General features: G+C 47.1%; 1 protein-coding gene across 3 annotated transcripts in view; it reads left to right on the top strand.

Moving 5' to 3' along the window:
• The window catches only part of TNRC18 (trinucleotide repeat containing 18), a 137,047-nt gene that overhangs the window by 91,171 nt on the left and 19,736 nt on the right, over nucleotides 1-26,140 (top strand). For all 3 annotated transcript variants that reach the window (XM_079953634.1, XM_079953633.1, XM_079953632.1), the window contains 6 exons: nucleotides 3,242-3,401; nucleotides 4,486-4,852; nucleotides 6,738-7,010; nucleotides 12,852-13,079; nucleotides 21,029-21,480; nucleotides 23,868-24,053. In XM_079953634.1, coding sequence (XP_079809760.1) covers nucleotides 3,242-3,401; nucleotides 4,486-4,852; nucleotides 6,738-7,010; nucleotides 12,852-13,079; nucleotides 21,029-21,480; nucleotides 23,868-24,053 — 1,666 coding nt within the window. The remainder of the gene's footprint in view (nucleotides 1-3,241; nucleotides 3,402-4,485; nucleotides 4,853-6,737; nucleotides 7,011-12,851; nucleotides 13,080-21,028; nucleotides 21,481-23,867; nucleotides 24,054-26,140) is intronic.

Genomic DNA, 26,140 nt, shown 5'->3' with positions numbered 1-26,140 from the left:
AATAAATAACTAATAATACATTTTTATTTATACCCCGCCCTTCCTGGTTCAGAAAACTGGGCTCAGGGCGGCTAACAACAAATTTAAAACACTTAATTGATGCAACAAAAAAACAGCATAAAATACAGTATAAAATGTAGCAATAAATTCAGAATTCAAAAATCAGTTTAGGGGGGAAATCCATCCAATATAAATTAGATGATCACCAGGGCTAGCTGGCTAAATTAGTCCTATTTGGGCCAGCGAGGAGGTCAGGGGAGAATTAGCTGTGGGATCCCAGAGCGGGTGATCTTCATAAAAAGGGGAGGGGAAGGGAAGGAAGGGGAATAAAAGATCAGGCTAAGTTCAGATTGAAAGCCAGGCCCTGCAGAAGGAAGTTAAATGCTGCAGGGCCCTAGTCTCATGGGACAGAGCATTCCACCAGGTCGGAGCCATCACTGAGAAGGCCCTGGCCCTGGCCGAGGATAATATCACAGTGTTGAAAACCAGATATTGCCCAGCTCTAGCCATGTGGCCTCAGATCTCCAAGCTCCCACTCTGCCGCTGAATTCCTGGGCCTGGGCCGCAGCAGGTCTCGTATGAACATAATCCTGGCCCAGAAATATATATAGTTTGTATCCATTCTGTGCAGATGCAGCAATGGGTACCGAATGCTGAATTAAAACATCTTGAGAATGTATGTACAGAGAGAGAGAGAGATTCTGTAGACTTTCAAAGTCTGGAGGTGTGTAAATGCCTGTTGGAATCTTGAAAGTCAGAGCAGGGGTTGTTTGTTCATTTGCAGTATTTCTAGACTACCTTTCAACATCTGGCTGCCTTCCCAATTTCAGTATATCGGGGGTGGGGTGGGGGGTGGAGAGCAGAGTCCCCCTTGCCCCTCCCCTGTGACTAGCAAAAGCCAAATAATCAGCTGTTCTTGATGGTGCAAGGTTATGATTGTTTCACCAGAGAAATTTTAATTGCCGTTTCAAAGCGCCAAGGACATACTGTCCTGGGAGTGGCTGAACTTAATTACGGATAAGGTCCCTGCAGAATGTCTTGCTGCTCCCTGCTAGCTCAGAACAGAGTTCTGCTGTGCTAAATTTAAGCAGTTGGATTGGAATAACATTTGCAAGAATGTGATTTATTTATTTTCTGCAGAATTTCTTCCTGAGGCACAATTTATTGAATTAGGCTTACCTCTCCTTGGGATTTTTGCTCCCGGGGTGCCCTAAACCCAACGCCTCTGGCGGAGCCCCCTGTTCCTTTGCTGCAACAGCTGCCAGCCAGCTCTCCACTGACAAAATAATTGGGGATTCAGGTAGGTAGCTACGTGGGTCTGACGCAGTTGAAATATATATATATACCTTAGGTAAAAATAAAGGTACCCCTGACCGTTAGGTCCAGTCGTAGATGACTCTGGGGTTGTGGCATGCTCACCTTGCTCTATAGGCCGAGGGAGCTGGCGTTTGTCCGCAGACAGCTTCCAGGTCATGTGGCGAGCATGACTAAGCTGCTTCTGGCAAACCAGAGCAGCGCATGGAAATGCCGTGCTAGGTTGGCAGGATCAGGGACCGAGCAACGGGCGCTCACTCCGTCACAGGGATTTGAACCGCCGACCTTCTGATCGGCAAGCCCAAGAGGCTCAGAGGTTTAGACCACAGAGCCACCTGCGTCCAACCCTTTACCTCTGATATAGCTAAAGGTAAAGGGACCCCTGACCTTTAGGTCCAGTCGTGGCTGACTCTGGGATTGCGGCGCTCATCTCACTTTATTGGCCAAGGGAGCCGGTGTACAGCTTCTGGGTCATGTGGCCAGCATGACTAAGCCGCTTCTGGTGAACCAGGACAGTGCACGGAAACGCCGTTTACCTTCCCACTGGAGCGGTACCTATTTATCTACTTGCACTTTGACATGCTTTCGAACTGCTAGGTGTGCAGGAGCCGGGACCCAGCAACGGGAGCTCACCCCATCGCGGGGATTCGAACCGCCGACCTTCTGATCAGCAAGCCCTAGGCTCTGAAAAAGTGTGCCCAAGAGTGGCTGGAAAAAGAAAGAGGCAAAGGATGAAATCAAAATTGCACAGAAGGGCGCTGTTCTATGTAACAACCACAAAAAGTGCTACCAAGTGGGCTTTTCTCCCCTGGGGATTTCTAAGTAGGGGGCACCCCCATCTGTCAGAGGTGCTATAGTTTGGACTCAATGACCCTTCAGGGATACCCCACAACTCTTTATTTACAGTGGTACCTCGATTCTCAAACTTAATCCGTTCCAGAAGTCTGTTCCAAAACCAAAGCGTTCCAAAACCAAGGCATGCTTTCCCATAGAAGGGAATGCACAACGGATCAATCTGTCCCAGACTTTTAAAAACAACCCCTAAAACAGCAATTTAACATGAATTTTACCGTCTAACGAGTCCATTGATCCATAAAATGAAAGCAACAATCAATGTACTGTACTGTAAAATAAATAAGGCAACATTGTAGATGATAAAAATTTAAATTACTTTTTTTTCTTACCTGCACAGATGATAGTCGTTGTTTGGATGGGGGGCTTTTATCCATTTCCGCAGTCACACAATCCATCAATCAGTAGCTGAACTGGGTTCCACACAGTTACAAAAACAAACTAACCGAAAGAGCCTTAAAAACACAATATAAATAGCAAAAACAAAAGCCCCAAACTTAATCTGTTCCGGAAGTCCGTTTTATCTTCCGAAATGTTCAAAAACCAAGGCGTGGCTTCTGATTGGTTCAGCACCTGGAAACAATAGCTGACAGCCGCATTGGACATTTGGCTTCCAAAAAACTATTGAAAACTGGGACACTTCTGGGCTTTTGGTGTTTGAGGACCAAGGTGTTTGAGAACCAAGGTGCCACTTAATATGATTCTATGGCTGTAAGAAGGCTATATTTGCGATCAAGTAAGACAAAATACCATTGCAATTGCAAAAAGTGAATTTCAGCAAGGGTCCAACTCAACTGTTCTATGCCTCTAGCCTTTACCTTCCTTTTGCCCTCAACTTTGCAGAAACACAGAGCGACGTCTCCATGACTTCCCATCCCGCCAGAGGTACCGAATGTCGTAAATAACCGCCGCACCTTTGTTTTTAGGAACTCTCTAGCCACAGCCCTCCTGTCACTCTTACTGGTCGCCACCAAAGCGCCAGATCCCAAGGGGAATCTACAGTTTGTCTCCCGTGACACTGTGAGGGAAGGTAAAGAGAGGTCCGGTCACCAAATATTTTCTGTCTGGTTTCCAGGCTGAGCAAATCCTTGCTGCTCTCCGAAGACTCTGAGGCTGGCGAGGGAACCAGGAAAAGGCACAGGGGCCTCATCCTTGAAGAGGATGATGCAGAGAGCAGGAGCGGGAAGCTGAGAGGATGGAATCGCAGCTGGGATGAGCAGAACTTCTCCAGCGAGGTTGGTTGCTAATAATTTTTATTATTATTTAAACCCCATCTATCCGTCTCGGTTGCCTCAGTCACTCTGGGTGGCTTCCAGCACATACAACAACAAAAAGTGAAACAATTAAAATTTCCCGATTCAGGGCTGCCTTCAGATGTCTTCTAAAAGTCAGATAGTTGTTTATTTCCTTGACATCAGCTGGGAGGGCATTCCACAGGGTGGGTGCCACCACCGAGAAGGCCCTCTGCCTGGTTGCCTGTAACCTCGCTTCTCGCAGTGAGGGAACCGCCAGAAGGCCCTCAGAGCTGGACCTCAGTGTCTGGGCTGAACGATGGAGGTGGAGACGCTCCTTCAGGTATACTGGGCAGAGGCCATTTAGGGCTTTCAAGGTCAGCACCAACACTTTGAATTGTGCTCAGAAACGTACTGGGAGCCAGTGTAGGTCTTTAAGGAGCAGTGTTGTGTGGTCTCGGCAGCCACTCCCAGTCACCAGTCCAGCTGCTGCATTCTGGATTAGTTGTAGTTTCCGAGTCACCTTCAAGGTAGCCCCAAATAGAGCGCATTGCAGTAATCCAAGCAGGAGATAACCAGAGCATGCACCACTCTGGCGGGACAGTCTAAGGGCATGTAGGGTCTCATCCTGCGTAGCAGATGGAGCTGGTAGACAGCTGCCCTGGACACAGAATTGACCTGCACTTTCATGGACAGCTGCGTGTCCAAAATGTCTCCCAGGCTGCGCACCTGGTCCTTCCGGGGCACAGTTACCCCATTCAGAACCAGGGAGGACAAGGCTCCTTGCTGAGCATTACCCGTCTTCCTTGGCGAAGTGTACATGTTCTCAGCCCATGTGGGTTTTTGGGCGAGGTCCAGTAGTAGTGGCAGGTACCATGCATGAGCCGTGCCCAAGTACATGCCCCAAAATTCCTCGTGATGCTCTTTTGTCCCATGACCGACATCTAAGGGTTCCTCAGTGAGGAAAGGTTGTCCCAAAGGCAGAAAGTTCAAAAGCCGCCTCAGTGTAGTCAGAAGGGCCAAACCGGAGACGTCTGTGCCACGAATTCACCCGTGCCCCATTGCGTTTCCTCCTTTCTTTCACCAGCTGAAGATTAAGAAGAAGAAGCTGGCGTCTGAGCAGGAGCAGCTGGTGAGCAAACTTGACAAAGCACTCTCCCTCAGAAGGCACAGCAAGCTGAAATCCCCTTTTAAGTTTGCCGACGGCTCGGCGGGGAGGCCAAGAAATGGCGGCTGTTACGGCGGCAGATACGCGTCTCCCCACGAGGCCTTGCTGGGCAGGGACGAGAAGAGGAGCTTGGCCGAAACGCTGAGCTACTCGCTGAAAGACCCCAAAGAAGGTAAAAACAAAATGGCTGCCAAAATGAAGAAGATGGAGGTGGGGCTAAAGCTCAAGGGTCACCTGAAGGCATCCATTTCACCAGCAATATCCGAAGCTAGCAGTTATTCGTACAGTAAGTAACTTGGTTATTTCTGGTCTTCCTCAGCTGTTGCGTTTCTGATGGGCTTCGCAAAGGTTTAATCCTGCTTCATCTAACCTGCTGCCCTCTGGATGTTTTTGGACTGCTGCCCCCTTGACCCATGATGGCCGGGGCTGATGGGAAATGGAGTCTGTCAGCCTTTGGAGGGCACCAGGGTGGGGAATATTGGATCAACTTCTTTGGGCTCACAGTGGCAGCGACAGAGCCCTGCTTCACCACGGGGGTGTGGGCAAATAGATCGAGGGACGATCAGACCAGAGGGATCTTAGAAAGGAGTTCCATCAGGATGTCCAATGGATTTCCGTTCAGCATTTGGCACGCTGGAGAGAACTGTGAATGGTGATCGGCCGCCATCTTGCCTCTGGATCCCCACTGATGAGGATCCGTGGTGAGAGACAAAGGCTGCTTTCCGTCTCTGCCTGTGTGCTTCTCAGAGCATGGTGGGGAGGGCGAGAGAGATCTATAGGCTGATCCCACAATCCGTGCTGCATGGGACCAACGGCTCTCCAAATGTCGTTGGACTCCAGTTCCCAGCAGCTCCAGCCACGCAGGGCCCAACAGTGACATGACAGAAATTTAGGGAATGTTGCCCGGCAAGGAGAAATAGGACAAGGAACCGATTTTCTCCCTCTCTCATAACTCTAAAACATTCAATGAAGCTGAACGTTGGAAGATTCAGGGCAGAGAAAAGGAAGTCTTTCCTCATGCAGTGCAGTTAAACTGTGGAACTCCTTCCCACAAGACGCAGGGACGGCCACCAATTTGGACAGCTTTAAAAGAGGATCGGACAAATTTACGGAGGGGAAAGGGCTCTTGATGGCTACTAGCCACTGGCTGGAAATCACAAGAGGGGAGAATTGTTATTGTGCTCGGACCCTGATTGCAGGTTTCGCACAGGGACCTGCTTGGCCGCCGTGAGAACAGGATTCTGGACGAGATGGGCCAGGGTCCTGCTCCAGCTGGGTCTTCTGACGGTCTTCATATTGAGAAATGGTGGCCGTTGGAGTCCCACAATGTCCACAGGGCCACAAATTCCTGATTGCTGCCCTTTTGAATTCTGTAGACTCTTCTTCTACAGCGGAACCTTGGTTGCTGAACGTAATCCGTTCTGGAAGATCATTTGACTTCCGAAATGTTTGACAACTGAGGATCAAAGGGCTGTGGGCAAAATCGATTGGAAAAAATGGAGAAACACACATCGGAAGCCGTTTGACTTCTGAATATCGTTCGAAAATGGAAGCATTCACTTCCGGGTTGTCGGTGTTTTGTTCCGAATTGTTTGGCCCCCGAAGCGCTCAACAGATGAGGTTCCGCTGTATAGGTGAAGGAGAAGTTCCTTGCGTACAAATATACTGCCTAAACATTCATACATTCCTGGGCTGGGGCAGTTTCTTCTTCGAACTTTCTGAATCCCACACCATTCCAGTAGTGCCACATGAATTGTTTGAGAAAATGGCGCATTGTCTCCCCACATTGGCGCCATCAACCACCATTTGCACGTGAAAGAACCATGCAGTGTCCCCACATGGTAGTTTTTCACAGAAATTACTAGAACAGTGTGGGATACAGATGTGTGTAGCATCAACACAACTCCCTCAGCAATCTAGGAGCCAAGCGTTGATCCTGAAGAACATTTTGCTTCACACCCGCAACAGATAGGTAGTCAAGCTTCTCCTTGCCTTCTCCAATGGTGTGCAGCCAAATGGAAGCGAGGAATAATAGTTTTACTATTTATACCTTGCCCGTCTGTCTGGGCTGCCCCAGCCAATCGGGGCGGCTGGTGGGTTCCTTCTCCCTCTGCAAATTATTCTGTCACCTTGTTTTGAACACCCCACCAAAATAATTACATTGGCTGCAGATACAGACTCTGAGGAAGACGAGGGATCCCTGAAGGACGAGTGGTCTTCTCACGGCTCCAGAACGAGACCCCCCAGTCTGTACGGTGTGGTGCCCCCCAAGAGCGGCCGAATCGCCGGAGGAGGCCTCAGGGCGGCAGCCAAGAAGGGCATCTGTGCTGCCAGGACTCTCAAATCTAAACTGGCCGCCACGGCAAGCAGGAAGCCGCAGTTTTGCTTGCTGCCCGGAGAGGGATCTTCCTTCAGCGATTCTTCAGAGGACTCGTTCGATCAAGGTTACTAGATTATAACAAACCAAACAAAGCGTCTGTGTTTGAGTGAATGAGGGGAGTGTTGGCAGCAGGGAGAGGGGCTCCGGCCGACCATCTTGGTCCTCATGGTGCTTTTGTTGGTATTCTTTTTTGCAAAACAACAACATCTGCTTGTGTCACTAGCTCTTATTATTATTACAGTGGTACCTTGGTTCTCAAACTTAATCCATTCCGGAAGTCGGTTCCAAAACCAAGGTGCGCTTTCCCAAAATGGGTGAATCTGCTCCAGAGTTTTAAAAGCAACCCCTAAAACTGAACATTTTACTGTCTAACGAGACCATGGATCCATAAAATGAAAGGAATAAACAATGTACTGCAGTCGCACAATCAGTAGCTGATTGTGTAACACTCAAAATAGAAGTATGACACTCAAATTGGAAGTATAACACTCAAAACGGACCATGTTTGGCTTCCGAAAAAAGTTCACAAACCAGGTTTGCAGCGTTTGGGTTCCAAGTTGTTTGAGTACCAAGGAGTTTGAGAACCGAGGTACCCCTGTATTTTATTACTGACTCGCTCTTCTAAGAGCTCTAAGATCCCTTGGAGCGTTTAGCCTTTGCTGTCCACCCCGACCCTTCCCAAATCTGTTCCTTTCCTTTTTTTTAACCCTCCATCTCTTGCCGCCATCGCTGTTGTTGTATGTGGTTCTTCTTTGCTTTTTTTTGCATGTGTTAGAGGTCTTGGGAGGAGATTTGTAACTTAGATGCCATGTTGTGTGGGAGTGCCCCCTCGATGTCTGTACTGCAATTTGGTACCAAGTTTTCTATTAAAAGTATCCAGTTTGTATTTAACTAAACCAGTCTGCCTCGTCTCTCTTGCTGCATCTCTCGCTAGTGGGGTGTGTGTGTTTTTTTAGCTTCCTGCTTCTTCGCCCCATTCCGCTGTCCCTTCATCGCTCCCGAAGACTTAGCACCAAAGAAAATGAGAGAATTAACAAAATTGTGGCGTTCTTTGTATTATTCAAATATCCCTGGCTTGCAGATTCTCCGAAGGTGCTTTGTTTTCCAGGAGGAAAAGCACATTATGCATCAATCTCTCCTCTCCCCCCCCCCCCACTCCAAAACACAGCTTGTCATGTTCTGCACAGATTATTCCACAGTGGGCTGTTTCCCCAGCCCCCAGCCCCCCCGCATATTCACTTTTATAAAGGAAGAAAGACATAGCTTGGGAAAAGAAAAAAGAAATGATTAAGCTTAGTAATTTTTGCTTCTAAAAATGGCTTAATTCTATAAAATGAAACATATTTTTCTTTGTCAGTTCCAAATGGGCTCTAATCATTTTTAAGGCTTCCCTCCACCCCTATTAATTCTGCTTTTTGAAAATTAAATAAATAAAGCAGGTTATGAATATTTCAGACCTTGCAACAAATGTACAGGAGCAAAGGAATTACTTAATATGAGATCAGTGTAGAGGGAGAGATCAGAATGCAATGCCTTGGGGGGGAAACAGCAATTTTATTAGTGCCCTTTGCCCCTTGGCAAAGAGGGAGGGAGGGAGGGAGAAGGAAGGAAGGAAGGAAGGAAGGAAAGGAAAGGAAAGGAAAGGAAAGGAAAGGAGAAATGTTTGGGACTAGGCTGCCAGACCACAAGGGTCCCTGCTCTCTCATTCAATAATTGTAACAGGGAAAGGTCATTGGAGAGAGACCTCAGTTTTGGATCCCACAAGGACCAGCAAGAGGGAAGAGGGAGATGTAGAATGCAGCTGTTACCTTCAAAGTAAAGACTTTATCTGATGAGCTGGGTTCAAATTCTACTTGTGGTCATTGAGGGACTATTTTTGGTGCTGGATCCTCCTTTTAATCGAGTTCTGCTGCCTCCCCCACCCCCACCCTACCTGTCAACATTTCCCTTTTTTTTAAGGGACATTCCCTTATTCCAAATAGGATTCCTCGCAAGAAAAGGGAAAGGTTGACAGCTATGACCCCCACCCTCAATCCAAGTTTGCTCACTTCTGGAATAGAAAACTATAAAATGGGGTTGTAGAAACATGAAATCAGTGGCAGCGTTGAAGAACCATAATATTTTTTTTTAAAAGCAATGGAGAGAAAAGATGGAACCCGAGGGGGAGGGCTTTCCAGTAAAGATATCTAATGTAACTTCTATTAAGCTGCAATCCTGTGCACACTTACCTGAAAGTGAGCACCACTGACTACAAGGGGAATGGCTTTTAAGTAAGTGTTTCTTGGCTCGCGCTGTAAATGTTCCTTCCTGTTCCGTAGTTTATCACTAGCCCGTCTCCTTGTCCCATAAGCTGTATTTTTGCAAGGCTTTTTAAAGTAAACCTCGAACCTTGAAGAAATTTATTCCCTCCTTTTTTTTAAAAAAAAAGAAATTTAGTTTAATCTTTGCTCTGGAGGTTCATATAGAGAATTTGCTCTAAAGCAGGAATCACCCAAACTCAGCCCTCCAGATGTTTTGGGACTACAACTCCCATCATCCCTAGCTAACGGGATCAGCGGTCAGGGATGATGGGAGTTGTAGTCCCAAAACATCTGGAGGGCCGAGTTTAGGGGTGGCTGCTCTAAAGTGTCAAAAAAATAATAATTCCCTGTTTTCCTTTTACTTCTTTGCCCCCAAATGTCTTCCCGGCTAGGGTTTTGGGGGGAACGAGAGATGAAGAGAGAGGACTCCTCGCCACCACCAAAATAACAACAATAATAAAAATTAGGTGTTGGCTCCGTGATGAAAACAGAACTCTTGAAATGTGCATTATTGGCGTAATCTTGGTGGGGAGGGGAGGGAGGGAGGGAAGAGCGCTTTACGACAAGGGATATTTGGGTAGCAGCATTTCTAATGGCTTTCCCTGATTTTACTAAAACCATGAATTAACCTCAGCTTTTCTAGCATTGCTCGCTTTCTCCTTGCAGCCCCTCTGCCCCCGACCCCTCCCCATGGCGCTTTCCATGTCTGTGTCGGTCCCTCACGTTTGTACTCGCGCTCCGCTCAAGAGGCAAAGCGATTGGCTTGGAGCAGGGCAGGCGCTCTGCAGCGAAAGGTCTCTAAACCTTGTTATGTAGGTAGGCAAAAAACACTTTTGTTCCCCCCTTTTGACGTCCTCTTTGAACCTCGGCAGCCTCGTGGTCTTTTCGGTTTTTGATGACAAAAACGCTGAAATTTTCTGGTTCCCCCCCACCCATCCTTCTCTTCCATAATAAAAAGTTAAGCTTGCCGCAAGGAACTTTTGTGAACAGCTGGCTGTTTCTTGCTGAGGGCTCCAGAAAAACGACAATTATTGGGGGGCGGGTTATTATCTGTTGCGAACGTTTCCACCCGAGGCAACGTGAGAATGGAGAAAGCTTTTTGGGAACAAGGGATATCCCTCGAGGGAAAACACGAGGCCTCCTTTGCCAGCCTCGTTTTCTACGCCCCTCGGAAGTTTACTACTTACCCAACACACAAAAATTGAGTGAGGATTTCTGCTTCCCCACCCTTTGAACGAGAACTAGGCCACTGTCCTAAAAAAAGATGAACTCCAGTAGCGCCAACTTCTTTGCTTGGAAAGTAGGTCAGTGCCTGCAAGGCGGAAACTCGGATTCTCGCAGAGGAGCTCTGTGGCCATGTTTGCATGTTGCAACAGAATCACAGAATTGTGGAGGTGGAAGAGACACCAAGGGTCATCTAGCCCACCCTGTTACGGAACTCGAACCCATGACCCAGTGAGCTTCATCATGGCCCAGTAGGGGAGATTTGAACCCTGGTGTCTCCCAGGCCCTAGTCTGACCCTCTAACCTCCGCACCACACTTGCTTGTAATTATTATATTATAGTAAATATTACGTCACCCCCAGAGACAAAATAATAATAGCAATGCCACCATCTGAAACAGAGTTAATAATATAATAACAGTGGTGATTGATTATTATTATTCTTGTCGCTGATGGAAAGTCTATTTCTGGAGTCGGCAGTATATAAACGCAAATGGAAAAATAATGGAGGCTTGTTATGCCTTCTGCAAATGCGTGTAAGACTCTGAAAGGAAAACCCCAAAGTTACTGGAATTTGGACCGGCCAATTTAAAACCAGATGTGGAGGACCCCATAGCTGTCTAACGTCTGCCTGCACTTAGCCAGCTTTGTACACTGCAAGTCTGCTTGGCTCTGTGATGAAACCGTCCTGTCTTTGCTGCGATATCGATGCCAAATTAATCTTCCGTGTGCATTGCTCGCCCTCCGCTCCCCTCATCCTGCACCCCTTGTTGCATTTATGTAGTGACTTAACAAATGTCTGTCTGTTGCGTGATCAAACTTTTGCTTCCCTTATTTTTGCTGCTCTGTCGGGGGGGGGGGAAGCTATCAAAAGTGGATTTTGGTCGTGATGGTACCGCAAAAAAAGGCGTCCTCTTAATCTCATCAGTGAGAGTGACTTTTAGCACATCTATGTGTTACGTTGACTTTTTAGCTTATCTTACAGTGGCTCTTAGCTACCCTGAGGATCCTTTTTGGGGTACGATGCTGTCGGCCAATTGCTGGAGATGCTGTAGCTGTGGGTTGGCATAGATGGCCTTTGGGGGTCCCTTTCCAACACTGGTTTCTATTTTAGAATGCGAATGTGGGGTATAAATAACAAAAATAGATCAACGTCCAGGATACTTCCATAAAGTTTTGGGCCACTCACTCAGCAATCCAGTGTGTGTGTGTTTGTGTGTGTCGATAAGCCTTACTAAAATAAACTTCCAGTTTGTATCATTTGAAATCCACACTAAGCGAGCAGTTTTGGAGGTGCAGCTGTCCTGTAAGCTTTCGGCAGCAGCTAAGAAACTCAACGCAGGTCACTCACAACTTGCGCAGCGGTTAAAATTTAAATCACTGGTCATTGAGACTTGATTTACATCATTGTTATTTTTTTTACAGAAAGACTTGTTCTTGCTGGTATAATCTTAATATTTACAACCAGATGAAGGTTTCATTTTTGGAATAATAAATTTTCAGAGTAGTTTTTACAGTTCTGTCAAAAATTACTGATGTGGTTATACTATTAGAAATACATAGACCGATAATTATGAAATTATTGCGAGGTTTAATAAGTTAGCTGTTTCTATTTGGACAAACTTTTCTGCTGCGCTTTATTGGAAGGAGAAAAATAATAATTAATAACAATGTAAACAATTTATTTAACTGAAACAATACCATTATAGCATATGTATCCCTGTTTGTTAACTGATGTGGTTAAACAATTATTAAATTCATGGGGGGGAGGGCAGTGTTAGCCCAGAGTTGTTGGCCTTCTCTTGCCCTATAACTCCTCGCGAGTCTCCTCTCTCTACTGAGCCCCTCTTCTAGCTAATAATAATAATAATAATAATAATAATAATAATAATAATATTTATACCCCGCCCATCTGCCTGGGCTTCCCCAGCCACTCTGGGCAGCTTCCAACAAAATATTAAAACACAGAAATAGGTGGGCAGTTTGGGGGGAAATGGCCTCTGGGCCGAAGTGGTGAGCCAAAATCGGCCCGAGGTCTTAAGAGGTCCTTCGCTCTGTTCTGTAAATCTCACTGATTCAAGGATGGAGCCTGGGCAAAAGGAGGGCCGGGTGATCTGCATTTCTGCCCTCATATGCCTACCCATTCCTCAAACCTCACGTTTCTCAAACTTGGGTCTTGTTGGACTACAACTCCCACCATCCCAGCTGCCAGGGATGATGGGAACCGCAGTCCAAAAAGAGCTGGCAACGCTGAGACAACGACCCAACACTGAACCGTGTTTGGGCTGCGAGCTTGCAAGATGGGTTGGTGCTGTGATCTGCTAAGAGGCTGCTTGGCTGTGCCATGCTTCAGATTGGTAACGCCATCTTGTCTTCTACCAGATTCTAGCTCGGAAGAGGAGGAGGAAGAGGAGGAGGAAGCGGGGGACTATGGAGCAGGGAACAGCACCAGGCTTTCGTCCCCCGCCTTGGATGAGAGCGGCTTGGGGCTTCTGGCGAGGTTTGCGGCCAGCGCCCTCCCCAGCCCCATCATCCCACCCTCTCTTTCCATCGTCCAGCTGGAAGCCAAGCAGAAAGCCAAGAAGAAGGAAGAGAGGCAGAGCTTGATGGGTGAGTTTGCATCGATGGGTCGGGCTCAGTTCTGGGGCTCTGAACTAATCCCCGCGCTCTGCAGACGCTCAGAGGCACAGCTCTCTTCAGCTCTAAGCGCCTGTATGGCTTTTGTGCTGCACTCTGGGTGTTGGCTTCAGGTTCCTAGGAGACAGGCACCCCCCAAACACGGCCCTCCAGATGTTTTGGGACTACAGTTCCCATCATCCCTGACCACTGCTCCTGTTAGCTAGAGATGATGGGAGTTGTAGTCCAAAAATATCTGGAGGGCCAAGTTTGGAGATGCCTGCTAGGAGAACACAAAACAGAACCCACAAGTTTGAAATTTGTTCTTCCTCCAATCTGAGTAGTAGTAGTAGAAGTAATAATAATAATAATAATAATAATAATAATACAGTGGTACCTCTGGATACAAATGGGATCCGTTCCGAAGCGATTTGCTGCTTCCACCATTTTGGCCAGATGACGTCATTTTGAGCGTCTGCACATGCACAAGCGGCAAAACCCAGAAGTAACACGTTCCGTTACTTCCGAGTCACCGCGGAGCGCAAACCAAAAATGCTCAACCCGAAGCTACTTCAACCCGAGGTATGACAGTAATAATAATTTATTTATATCCTACCTATCTGGCTGGGTTTCCCCAGCCACTCTGGGTGGCTCCCAACAGAATATTTAAAAAATGATAAAACATCAAACATTAAAAAACTTCCCTAACCAAGGCTGCCTTCAGATGTCTTCTAAAAGTCAGATAGTTGTTGATTTCCTTGACATCTGATGGGAGGGTGTTCCACAGGGCGGGTGCCACCACCGAGAAGGCCCTCTGCCTGGTTCCCTGTAACCTCACTTCTTGCAGGGAGGGAACCGCCAGAAGGCTCTCAGAGCTGGACCTCAGTGTCCGGGCAGAACGATGGGGGTGGAGACGCTCCTTCAGATATACTGGACCGAGGCCATTTAGGGCTTTAAATGTCAGCACAAACACTTTGAATTGTGCTCGGAAACGTACTGGGAGCCAATGTAGGTCTTTCAGGACCAGTGTTATATGGTCTCGGTGGCTGCTCCCAGTCACCAGTCTAGCTGCCACATTCTGGATTAGTTGCAGTTTCCGAGTCACCTTCAAAGGTAGCCCTACGTAGAGCGCATTGCAGTAGTCCAAGCGCGAGATAACCAGAGCATGCACTACTCTGGCCAGACAGTCCGTGGGCAGGGAGGGTCTCATCCTGCATACCAGATGGAAACTCTGTGCCTCCATGGACAGCTGCAAGTCCAAAATGAGTCCCAGGCTGCACACTTGGTCGTTTGGGGGTACAGTTACCCCTTTTAGGACCAGGGAATCCCCCACACCCACCTGCCCCCTGTCCCCCCAAAACAGTACTTCTGTCTTGTCGGGATTCAACCTCAATCTGTTAGCCGCCATCCATCCTCCATCCACCTCCAGACACTCACACAGGATCTTCACTGCCTTCACTGGTTCTGATTTGAAAGAGAGGTGCAGCTTGGCTGAACAGAATGACCTTCATCGGGCCAACCAGGACCTCCAGTTAAAGAGGGTGGGATGAAGGTCTTCCATAAATCCTGGTGCCAGTAAGAGGAAACCCAGGACATGTCTAGATGGGCCAGTGGTCTGATCCGGGGCAGGGCTTGTTCCTGCATTAACCTATCCTGGTTTAAAGGTAAAGGGATGACGGGCAGAATCCGAGATCAGGGAGAAGAGTTGGTGGAAGAGGATTGGAAGAAATTTAAAATCTATCTACAAAAACATTGTAAAATTTTTGAATGTTGATGACATTGAAATGAAAGGAAGAGGTTCTAGTAAAAAAGGTAAAGTAAGAATTTGAGAGAAGGGATAGATCTCAGATAAAAATCAGGAACAAATAATATGTGAAGAAAGGCAATTAAGGATAAAACTAGGAAGAAGGAATTTGCTAATTAATTCTAAACTGGAATACAAGAAAGGGGGGTGCGAGGAAGTCAAAGAAATAAGTTTATGGACGGTAAGAAATTAAAGAGAGGGGTTTTTATTTTTAACTTTTTGAATCTTTTTAGTGTTTTACTCTTTTTCCTTTTTCTTGTTTTTTCTCTGTTCTTCATACATGTTAATTGTTTGGTTCTTGTATTATGCTTGAATGTTTATTTGCTTGAATGTTTATTGTTCTGTGTTTTTCCCCCCATGTAATTTCTTTCTTGGATAAAACTTAATAAAATTATATATATATATATATATATATATATATATATATATATAAAATTAAAGGTAAAGGGACCCCTGACTATTAGGTCCAGTCGTGGCCGACTCTGGGGTTGCGGCACTCATCTCGCTTTACTGGCCAAAGGAGCTTCCGAAGGAGCTTCCGGGTCATGTGGCCAGCATGACTAAGCCACTTCTGGCAAACCAGAGCAGCGCACGGAAACACCGTTTACCTTCCCGCCGGAGTGGTACCTATTTATCTACTTGCACTTTGACGTGCTTTCGAACTGCTAGGTGGGCAGGAGCAGGGACTGAGCAACGGGAGCTCACCCCGTCGTGGGGATTCGAACCACTGACCTTCTGATTGGCAAGTCCTAGGCTCTGTGGTTTAACCCACAGCGCCACCCGCGTCCCATCCTGGTTTAGGGCTATGCAAAAGTCCGGGGATGAATCCTGGGTCAGGGGAGCTGGGCTGGAGAGGCGGCCCCATCTGGCAACAGCTCACCGCCGCCTGTCTGGGACTTCTTCCATGAATAATGGAAATTTCGCTTTTTCAAATTCCCTCGTGTGCCCGTGGCTGGATAAGTCCCCCCAGGGCAACATCTTTCGAAGGCAGGCAGCTCTGCAAAAAGGCTCCATTTATAAACCACCTTTATTAATATGTATTAAATGATAATGGAATTATAGCGGAATGCGGAATGGGAAAGGATGTCTGCCTTATTTTTAGCCTCTCGCTTCTCGCTGCTCTATCTTTGCACATCTCCTTCCGTTGCAAGGAGATAGAAACCTGGGTTTGGTCTGAGATGCATTCCTGTGGCATCTCAATGTCCCCAAAGGTATATAGATGTGTCAAAGGCCCTAAAGGGGGCTTAAAGGGGGTTGGAGAAGGAGGTTGTTGGTGCAAGGGGCGGACTTTCCTCCTCCCTCCTTTTCCAGCTGCTCCATTCTGTTCCCGTTTCTGTCCCCATTTTCAGTTTCCTTCATTTCAACATTCAGGTCAACATTCAATAACTACAGAGCAATAACCCAGGGCTATTTCAGGGGTAATTATTATGATTATTGAATGTATTTCTGTCCTTCCTTTCTCTCCGGTTCCAGGTGCCCCCTACAACATTAGGGCCTGTTGAATTTTTCACTTTCAAATGGCAAAAGTGAGGGGTGCTAAAAAGTTGGAACATGAATTGGGAATTCATAGTCTATTTTGGTTAAGTTAATATAAGTTAGTCTTACTTGGTAAGTAAATGCATGAAAAATTGCACAGAAATCATTAAAAAGGATTGCCAAGTGCTTGCAGTCATATATTAATACTATCAATATATTATTAAACTACCAACGTATTATTAAACTATATTGAACTATGCTGAAGGACAGCTAGAGATGGCTGTAAAAAGAGATAGGTGTTGTTATTATTATTATTAATTATTTTTTGAAATAATTTTTATTTGATTTTACAAATATTTTAAAACAAAACCAATTCTATATCCATATGTAATTAACTCTGAATTTCAATACTTCCCCCCATCCCCTCCTTGGGTCTTAATGTTGACATTTACAATTGCATTATCATTCCATTATCCACATGATAAAATCAATCTAAATTGTCCATAGTCTTTGTTACCTTACAAGTGTGATTAAAATCCTGCAAATGCTTTCATCTGCTTACAATGGTCTCCTAAGTAAATTGAAAACTCTCCCCATTCTTTTTTAAAGTTCTTGTCCTCTTGGTTCCTGAGCCTTCCAGTTAATTTTGCCATTTCAGCATAGCCCATCAACTATTATTTTGACTTCAGCAAAGGCATCCATCTCTTTGTATTGGAAATACCCCATTTCTGAATGATTTTTTAAAAAAGATTTTGGATACAGCAGTGGTGTATAAATGGACTTACCATAACTGTGCAAGGGAAAACATTTTGCAAGCAGAACAGGTTTGTGGGAAAACGGATTATTCGGTTACACCTGCGTCTTCCTCTTCCCTTCTTATTGATTTCCTGCCCTTCAACCTAAGGCCCTGAAATATTCACCTTCATTTGGTGATCAGGAAGCTTCAGCCCCCAGCTCCTTCAGTGTCCGGTTTATTAACCGGAAGATTAAATTATGCAAAAATGTGAGGGTTTGAATTGTTCGTACGGATTGCAAAATTCATTTTTTTTCATAATCAAGGACATCTTGGCGCAGACTCCCCCTCCCTCCTTTTTAAAGCCTTTATAATAATTACAATTGAGTAACCTAATGCAACTTTGTACTTCAGGCTTTGGGGGGGGAAATGTGTGGGGAAGTTTTTGTTTTGCTCTCTTCCTTGCCCCAGGTGAGCAGTGCTGATTTTGGGCGGTTGGGGATTTTGGTCAGAACTAGAGATGGGAAGGTCTGGAAAGAAACCGGGGAAATTGGGGGGAAACCCAGGGTTTTTTCTGTTTTCCCTGGAAAAAATGGGGGGAACCTGTTTTTTTGCATTTCCCCCCCGTTTCCTCCCCCCCAGGCCTTTCCATCTCTAGTTGGGGCATGAATCGATTTAGGTATTGTCTTTTCCCCTGTTCCAGAGTGATCTAGATCTCCTTGATCCCTCAGTAATGTCCGCAGCAGAAACTTTATATATATATATATATATATATATATATATATATATATATATATATATATCAATATATATATATATATATCAATATATATATATATATCATTTTTTACCAACCACCAAAACACAAACAGTGAAACCTCCCCCAGGCGGCTGATACATTGGTTATACAATATTCAATAATATACATATTCAATAATATTCAATAATAACATATTCAAATTAACCATATGTACACTTCCTATATACCTTAACACTCCTCCTTCCACAAGGTTTATTTAAACTTTTAACATTTTAATTGCCCCAAATTGTTCAAACCTACTCAAATAATTCAATATCTTCTCAAACCATTCCTCACTCTTTCTTACTCTGGTTTCGCCTCAGATTGTATAAATCTTTCGCCTTTTACACAGCGGAAACTTAATTTTGAAAATGCGCATTTGAGAATAAGGGAGCGAGAGAACCCACCGCCGGAACAGAGCCAAGGGGGATTTCTGAGAAAAATACCCGTGGCTTGAAGAAAACAAAGGCTTAGGTCTCCGCCTCAAAAGCGGAAGGATCTCGTGACCCATTTGTGGGTCCGAGAACAGCACTGGGGGGGTTTTCCACAGTCTCATTTCCTGAATTTTGGCCTTCCTTCTGGATGTGGAAATGGAGATGTCGGTTCAGGCTAGCAAAAGACTTTCTGGCAAAAGGAGGCCAGAGGAACGCAGGGGGTCCAGTAATTCCCTGGGGGGTCTCTCCCCCCTCAGTCTGTGAGGTAAGGGGGAGAAACAGGGTGCAAGTGTTGGGGTCCGGCATTGGGAAGCTCAGCCAGGTAGATGGCTTTCTTTAGATTCACACCTTCCAGCTGGTCCAGTTTCCCCTTCGTCTCTTTCGCCGCTGCGCACCAGAAGGAGAGACCCCCGTCCGAAGGCTTTTGAGCTCTGACTTCTACTCTGGGGGCAAAAATGATTCTTTTAGGACCTTGCCTGGTTTTGATTTTGCTTCAAAACCCACCAACCGCTTGTCCAGGAGACTGCGGCTCAAAGCACAACTTACGGTTGAAAGAGAATGCAAGGAAAGAGCCAGTAGGATGCTACTGAAATGACTTTGGGCTTTAGGGTATCAGGACTGACAACTGGGCTTAGGTTTGATTGTAAAAACAAACACACTAATAATAATAATAATAAATTTTATTTCTACCCCACCCTCCCCGGCCAGAGCTGGGCTCAGGGTGGCTAACACCAGTAAATCTACACTAAAGACATAATGGGGGGGGGTACCAATTTAAAATACAGGTTAAAATGCAACTTAAAGTGCAGCCTCATTTTAAATGTAGCCCATAGATCAAAACCATAAGGGGAGGGAAACATAACGAACTTCTACAAACTTCAAAGAGGTTTGTAGAAGGAAGAGGAAACAGTAAAGTTATCAATAACAAATATGAACCACAATTATTTAAAACTTCAGAACGTTTATAAAGCAATAGGCAACAAGATTAAAACTTACATTAACTTTCTAAACATCTGGCTAGGCGTGTCAAAATAAGGTCCGAGCTCCTGAAAGTCAAACCTTTTCCACATAAATATCTTCAAAGAAGAGAGAGAGAGAGAATTTGGGGGCAGTTATCCTTGTTTCACGGGACGCAGGTGGCGCTGTGGGTTAAAGCCTCAGCGCCTAGGGCTTGCCGATCGAAAGGTCGGCGGTTCGAATCCCTGTGGCGGGGTGCGCTCCCGCTGCTCGGTCCCAGCGCCTGCCAACCTAGCAGTTCGAAAGCACCTCCGGGTGCAAGTAGATAAATAGGGACCGCTTACCAGCGGGAAGGTAAACGGCGTTTCCGTGTGCGGCTCTGGCTCGCCAGAGCAGCGATGTCACGCTGGCCACGTAACCCGGAAGTGTCTCCGGACAGCGCTGGCCCCTGGCCTCTTAAGTGAGATGGGCGCACAACCCCAGAGTCTGTCAAGACTGGCCCGTACGGGCAGGGGTACCTTTACCTTTTTTATCCTTGTTTCAGATGTCTTCTGAATGGTTTGACACACACGCCAAAGTCTGAGAATCCATATTTTTTTTCTATTTTCCCGGGGGTGTGTGTGTGTGTGGATGTGCAATGTGTGTTTTTGCAACATAAGCCATCTTCCTGAGCTGTCAGGTGCCTTGAAGCTATGCTGTCAAAGGTGGTACATATATATAATATTGTTATATACTGCATTTCCTAGCCTCTTGGCTGTTTACATAGAAATGCAATGGGACAATATAAAACCACCGCAGCAAATTCAGCAGCCGGGAAACAGCGAGTCAAAGCGGTTACCTATCAAGCCAGCCTCCAAAAGACCTTTTCAAAGGTCGTATAACGGGGGAGCTGGTCGTTTATTGTGTTTATTTAAAAAATGCTGGTAGCGTTAAGCTAAATTCAGCGGTGTAAATAAGTTCTGATGGATGTAACAATGGATTACTGAATGGTTTAGTTAGTTCATGTAAAATATGCAGGGATGTATTGTATGCAAAATGAACCACAGAAGGAGGAGAAGGGAAGTCATTGATTTAAGGTTGTTTAAATGAATATTTCAAAATGTAATTTAGAAAATTTAATTGATATATATATATATATATATATATATATATATATATATATATGGGACGCGGGTGGTGCTGTGGGTAAAAGCCTCAGAGCATGGTCGGCGGTTCGAATCCCTGCGGCGGGGTGCGCTCCCGCTACTCGGTCCCAGCGCCTGCCAACCTAGCAGTTCGAAAGCACCCCCGGGTGCAAGTAGATAAATAGGGACCACTTACCAGCAGGAAGGTAAACGGCGTTCCGTATGCTGCGCTGGCTCACCAGATGCAGCTTGTCACGCTGGCCACGTGACCCGGAAGTGTCTGCAGACAGCGCTGGCTCCCGGCCTATTGAGTGAGATGAGCGCACAACCCTAGAGTCTGGCAAGACTGGCCCGAACGGGCAGGGGTACCTTTACCTTTACCTATATGTGTGTGTGTGTGTGTGTGTGTGTGTATATATATATATATATATATATATATATGGAGGAGCCGGCCGCTGTAGAGGCCGTTACAGAGGCCACCTCAGCAAAGGCCCTGCTCCTTCTCTGTAGTAGCGCTTCCAAAGCAAAAATGCAGATTTTGGCCCTTGACCAGGAACGCACCTTGCCAAATCCAGTCGAGTTGCTTGGTTTGACTCTCCCTTTTCTCCACATTTAGGGACGGAGTTTGAATACACAGACTCTGAGAGTGAGGTGAAGATCAGGAAGAAGTCTCCCTCCGGCCTCCTGCGTGGGAAGAAGGGGCTGGTGGAAGCTGGCAGTGCCCCGGGTGCCCAGCCAGGGAGCGCGATGGACGTTACCTCCGCAGGCAGCTTGGAAAGGGCCAAGATGGCGTCCGAGAAGAGCAGCAGGAAGCTGAAGAAGTTCAAGTCCCCAAAGGACCTGAGCTTCGAGTTCGGCCTGGAGGCGAGCGACGACGACCTCTGGAGTCGCCGGCGCAGCGAGCGGATTTTCCTCCACGACGCCACGGCCTCTTCGGCCGGGCTGACCTCCACTGTGCAGACCAGCTCCACCCCCGTGGCCAAAGCCGCCGGGCGCTGCGTGAAGGGAACACCCCTCAGCCCCAAGAAAGATGGAGGCAAAGGGAAAGAAAGAAAGGAGCTCAGCAAGGTACGAACCACGAGGTGCAAAAGGGAAAGGCTGTACAAAATTCTGCAAAATGCAGTGTTAGGAAACAGGATTTGGCGACAATATATATACAGTGGACACTCGGGCTGCAAATGTGATCCGTGCAGGATGCACGTTCGCAACCCGCAGCGTTCGCAACCCACGTCTGCGCATGCGCATGTTGCGATTCGGCGCTTCTGCCCAAGCGCATGCGCGACCGCTGAAACCCAGAAGTAACCCATTCCAGTACTTCCGGGTTTCGGCAGTCCATAACCCAAAAAACCACAGCCTGAAGTGGCTGTAACCTGAGGTATGACTGTAGTCCATATGCAATTATGGATTGTTGTCAGGGGGAAATGAGACATAAAACCCAAAGGTATGTGAATTTGTTGGAGGTAGCGACTGGGACTGTTTGTAGTACAGCCGTACCTCAGAAGTCGAATGGAATCCGTTCCAGAAGTCCGTTTGCCTTCCAAAACGTTTGGAAACCAGAGTGCAGCTTCTGCAGGAGCTTCCTGCAGCCAATCGGAAGCCCCATGTGACATTTCGGCTCCCGAAAATAGTTGGCGAACCAGAACACTCACTTCCGGGTTTGCGGCGTTTGGGAGCTAAAACGTAGAGAACTAAACTGTTCAAAAACCAAGGTACGACTGTGTAGCCATAATATTTAAACAGGGCAGGGGTGCAGAACATAATTAAAGCATTCGATTGCCTTGAGTTGGCCAAGGAGTTGGTGTATTAGTTTTTGATGCACGTGCGAACTGGCCTGTAGAGTCTTGGGATCTTCTTAGAGAAGCAGCCACAGGGCCTGGGCCAACGGCTCGCACATAGAATGGTAGAGTTGGATGGGACACCAAGGATCATCTAGTCCAACTCCCTGCAGTGCAGGAATCTCAGCCTGCCTGTCACCTCGTTTCTCATCGTTGGAAGGCCCAGGGTGTGGCCGGCCAAGAAAATGGCAAATTCCACGTGAGGAGAGGGCTTCAAAAGAGGATTAGACAAATTCCACGTGAGGAGAGGGCTTTGGGGGTCTGCTGGACATGGGGGTCCTCTTCTCTGCCTCCACGGTCAGAGGCAGCAATGCATCTGAGTACCCATTGCTGGAAACCTCAGGAGGGGAGAGTTGCTCTTGTGATCGAATCCTGCTTGCTGATTTCCCACACACACCTGGTCGGCCACCTTGATCCCCAGTCTGGTGAACTCCAGTGGTTGGACAACAGCAGCTACCAACATCCCTGGCCATGATCCCTGCTGGCTGAGGTTGTATCTGGAGGGCACCAGGTTGGGGAAGCCTGCTCTGTGGTGTCTGATCTCCTGGCAGCTCATTTATGCCTGCTGGCCATCTGTTGTCCGTAGTGTTTTGGAAGGAACCCAAAGCATCATCTCGTCAAACGCCTTTTATGAGGTCCGACCGACTAGTCCAAGCATCTCCAGGGCTCCATGCCATGAGAGATGTTTGCTCTCTGGTCCTCTTGAACTGGGCTGAAAGACGAACCTCCTGCCTTTACTAGGACCCTGGTACCTACGGGACCACCTCTCCTGGCATGCCCCGTGGAGGACCTTAAGGTCCCTAAATAGCAACACCCTAGAGGTCCCGGGCCCTAAGAAAGTTAGATTATCCTCAACTAGAGCCAGGGCCTTCTCAACACTGGCTCCGGCCTGGTGGAACGCTCTGTCTCATGAGACCAGGGCCCTGCGGGATCTGATTTCTTTCTGCAGGACCTGTAAGACAGAGTTGTTCTGCCTGGCCTTTGGCTTGGAATCAACTTGATCCCCTTCCCCCTTTTCCTTTTTTCCTTCCTCCTTCTGTGATGGAACTCCTCTTTGGGGACTTCCCTGGCTTTTTTCTGGCCCTCGTAGGACCAGTTTGGATAGTTGGCCTTGTTTGAAGATTTGACATTTTAATCCCCAAAAAGTTTTTGATTTGAGTTTCTACTGAAATGAGGCTGCATTTTAATGTTGTGTTTTAATCTTGTTTCTAAGTTGTATTTTAATCAATTGTTTTTATACCTGGTGTTAGCCGCCCTGAGCCTGGTCTTGGCTGGGGAGGGCGGGGTATAAATAAAATTTATTATTATTAATTTATTATTACTACACGGTCCAGATTGACTCAGTAGAAGCTGTAGTCGACGGTTCCACAACCTATGCAGAAAGCATCATTTGAGCATGTGCAGAATGCAGTTCCCCGCACCTCAGAGCAAGTCACAGGCAGCCACCCCACATCTGAGACTAGGCCTGGACAAGATAAAAGAGGATAGGGGTCCCGGGCAGATTTCGTTCTCCCTGCTCCCCTTGAGTCGCACTCGCTGACCACCTGCCTTTCCCTTCCTGCTGACCAGCAAGACTGATTGACTGAGAACTTTCTTTCCCTTCTTATTTCCGTTGTGCAGAAGAAGAAAAGCAAAGAAGGCGCCTTCTGCTCTTCCTCCTCCTCGTCTTCGTCGTCTTCGTCCTCTTCCCTCTCGCCTCCAGGCATTGCCAGCTCCATGCCTGACGCCCGAGGCAGCCTGACCAGCTCCCTGGGTTCCAGCAAGAAAAGCAAAAGCAAGGTCAAAGCCAAAGAAGTGAAGAAAGAGGTGAGGTCTTCACACGGGTTGGCAGTGCCTCTTAGATGTGTGGAGGAGCATTTGAAAACGGCATCTCCAGCCACACACCCCCCCCCCCAGTCCAAAGTGGTAGAATCAGCAACCATCATCTCCCCCCCCCACACCCAAAAAAATGTATAAATCAGATCTGAAGTATTCATACTGGGAAGCTCTGCAAATTTCCCCACTCTTACTTTGCATAATTCATTCTGCCATTTTGCATAATTTATTCTGAATAATATCAGTGTTGGGAAAGGGGAATTTGCACACGTTTCTGCTGTTTTTCATAATTCACTCTGCAGTTTTTGCTGTTTTGCATGAAGGGCTTCTGGTTTTGCTAGTCACCGGGCGGGGGGGGGGGAGTCAAGGTTGCTCAAACTGCCCTCTGCCTCCGGACTTGGGTCTCCCCCCCCCCCCATGGCTTGTGAGATTTCAGAAAGCATCTAATTCAGGGATCAGCAAACCTTTTCAGCAGGGGCCAGTCCACCGTCCCTCAGAACTTGTGGGGGGCCAGACTATATTTTTTGGGGGGGAAATGAACGAATTCCTGTGCCCCACAAATAACCCAGAGATGCATTTTAAATAAAAGCGGACATTCGACTCATGAAAAAACACCAGGCAGGCCCCACAAATAACCCAGAGATGCATTTCAAATACATTCTACTCATGGAAAAACACGCTGATTCCTGGACTGTCCATGGGCCAGATTGAGAAGGCGATTGGGCCGCATCCTGCCCCTGGGCCCAAGTTTGCCTACCCCTGTTCTAATTGCATCCATGGGTTGGAATTCCATAGAAAAATAAAGGAAGGTGAGGTTCCAAGGGCAGCTTGATTTGCTGCCCACTGTGATTTTGGACACCTTTTCTGGGCTCCCGGCCCTTAGTATATGGCATCCCTAAGGAATGCCACCTTGATCCCTGCAGCCAGTCCATCCTCAGAGGAGTTTCCTGCTCTTCTGGGTCTTGGGTACCACTGGGGAAGCAGTAGCCGTTTCCAGAGCCGCCTCGTAGCAGGTGCTGAGCAGCCTCCATGCGCCATCCTGGGTGCTTCTCCTGCTCCACAGCCACGCAGGGGACTGCTGAAGCATCTCTGTCTCTCCCAGAATCAGGCTACAGTAGTGCCTCGCAAGACGAAAAGAATCCGTTCCGCGATTCTCTTCGTCTAGCGGTTTTTTCGTCTTGCGAAGCAAGCCCATTGACGGCTTAGCGGATTAGCGCTATTAGCGGCTTTTAGCGGCTTAGCGGATAAGCGACTTAGCGGCTTAGAAAAAAGGGGGAAAAACCCCACAGGAACTCGCAAGACATTTTCGTCTTGCGAAGCAAGCCCATAGGAAATTTGTTTTGCGAAGCACCTCCAAAACGGAAAACCGTTTCGTCTAGCGGGTTTTCCGTCTTGCGAGGCGTTCGTCTTGTGGGGCACCACTGTACTACCACACCATACATTTAAAGCACAACAGTGCCAAAACAGACATGGCTCCCACCCCAAAGGATTCTGGGATCTGGAGTTGGTTACGTGCACTGAGGTTTGCGGGGAGACCCCTATTTATTTCCCAGAGTTCCCTGGGTGGAACAGGGGAATGGCTGTTAAGCTACCCTAGGGATTGTCGGACTTGCGTTTGACCGAGCGACTCTTCTGGTCGAGTCCTCCGACGTGATTAACAACCTGAGCCTTTGATGAGGCTTCAAGCACGTTCCTCCATTAGGCAGAATATCCAGCATGCAGGGAAGGAGCTGAGATAGTATGAGCTACATTGCAAAGAGCATTTTATTTCTAACTACGCAGACGGAAAAGAAACATCCTCTCTCTGTGAGAGCAGAGAGCAACTGGAACACAAAGGAGCAGGAAACCAGTAACATCACATCCGTCTCCTGTTTTCCGTGAGACTTCCGATAGCCTGGAATCTCTGGAATGCAAAACAGAGTCCTGTGACTCCAAGCAACTGCACAGTGGCAACTCACAGAAACTAACATCCTCCTTTCTTTCTGTGAACTCCACTGGGCAGTGTGTCAGTACAATCTCAGTACAAACCCAGTTTCTGTACATAGGTACAGTGTTGATCCCTTGGAACAACCTTGGAC

This window comes from Podarcis cretensis (assembly GCF_951804945.1).
Source record: "Podarcis cretensis genome assembly, chromosome: 14".
NCBI lineage: Eukaryota > Metazoa > Chordata > Lepidosauria > Squamata > Lacertidae > Podarcis > Podarcis cretensis.
The sequence above is the reverse complement of the archived record's forward strand: the minus strand, read 5'-3'. Positions and strand labels throughout refer to the sequence as shown.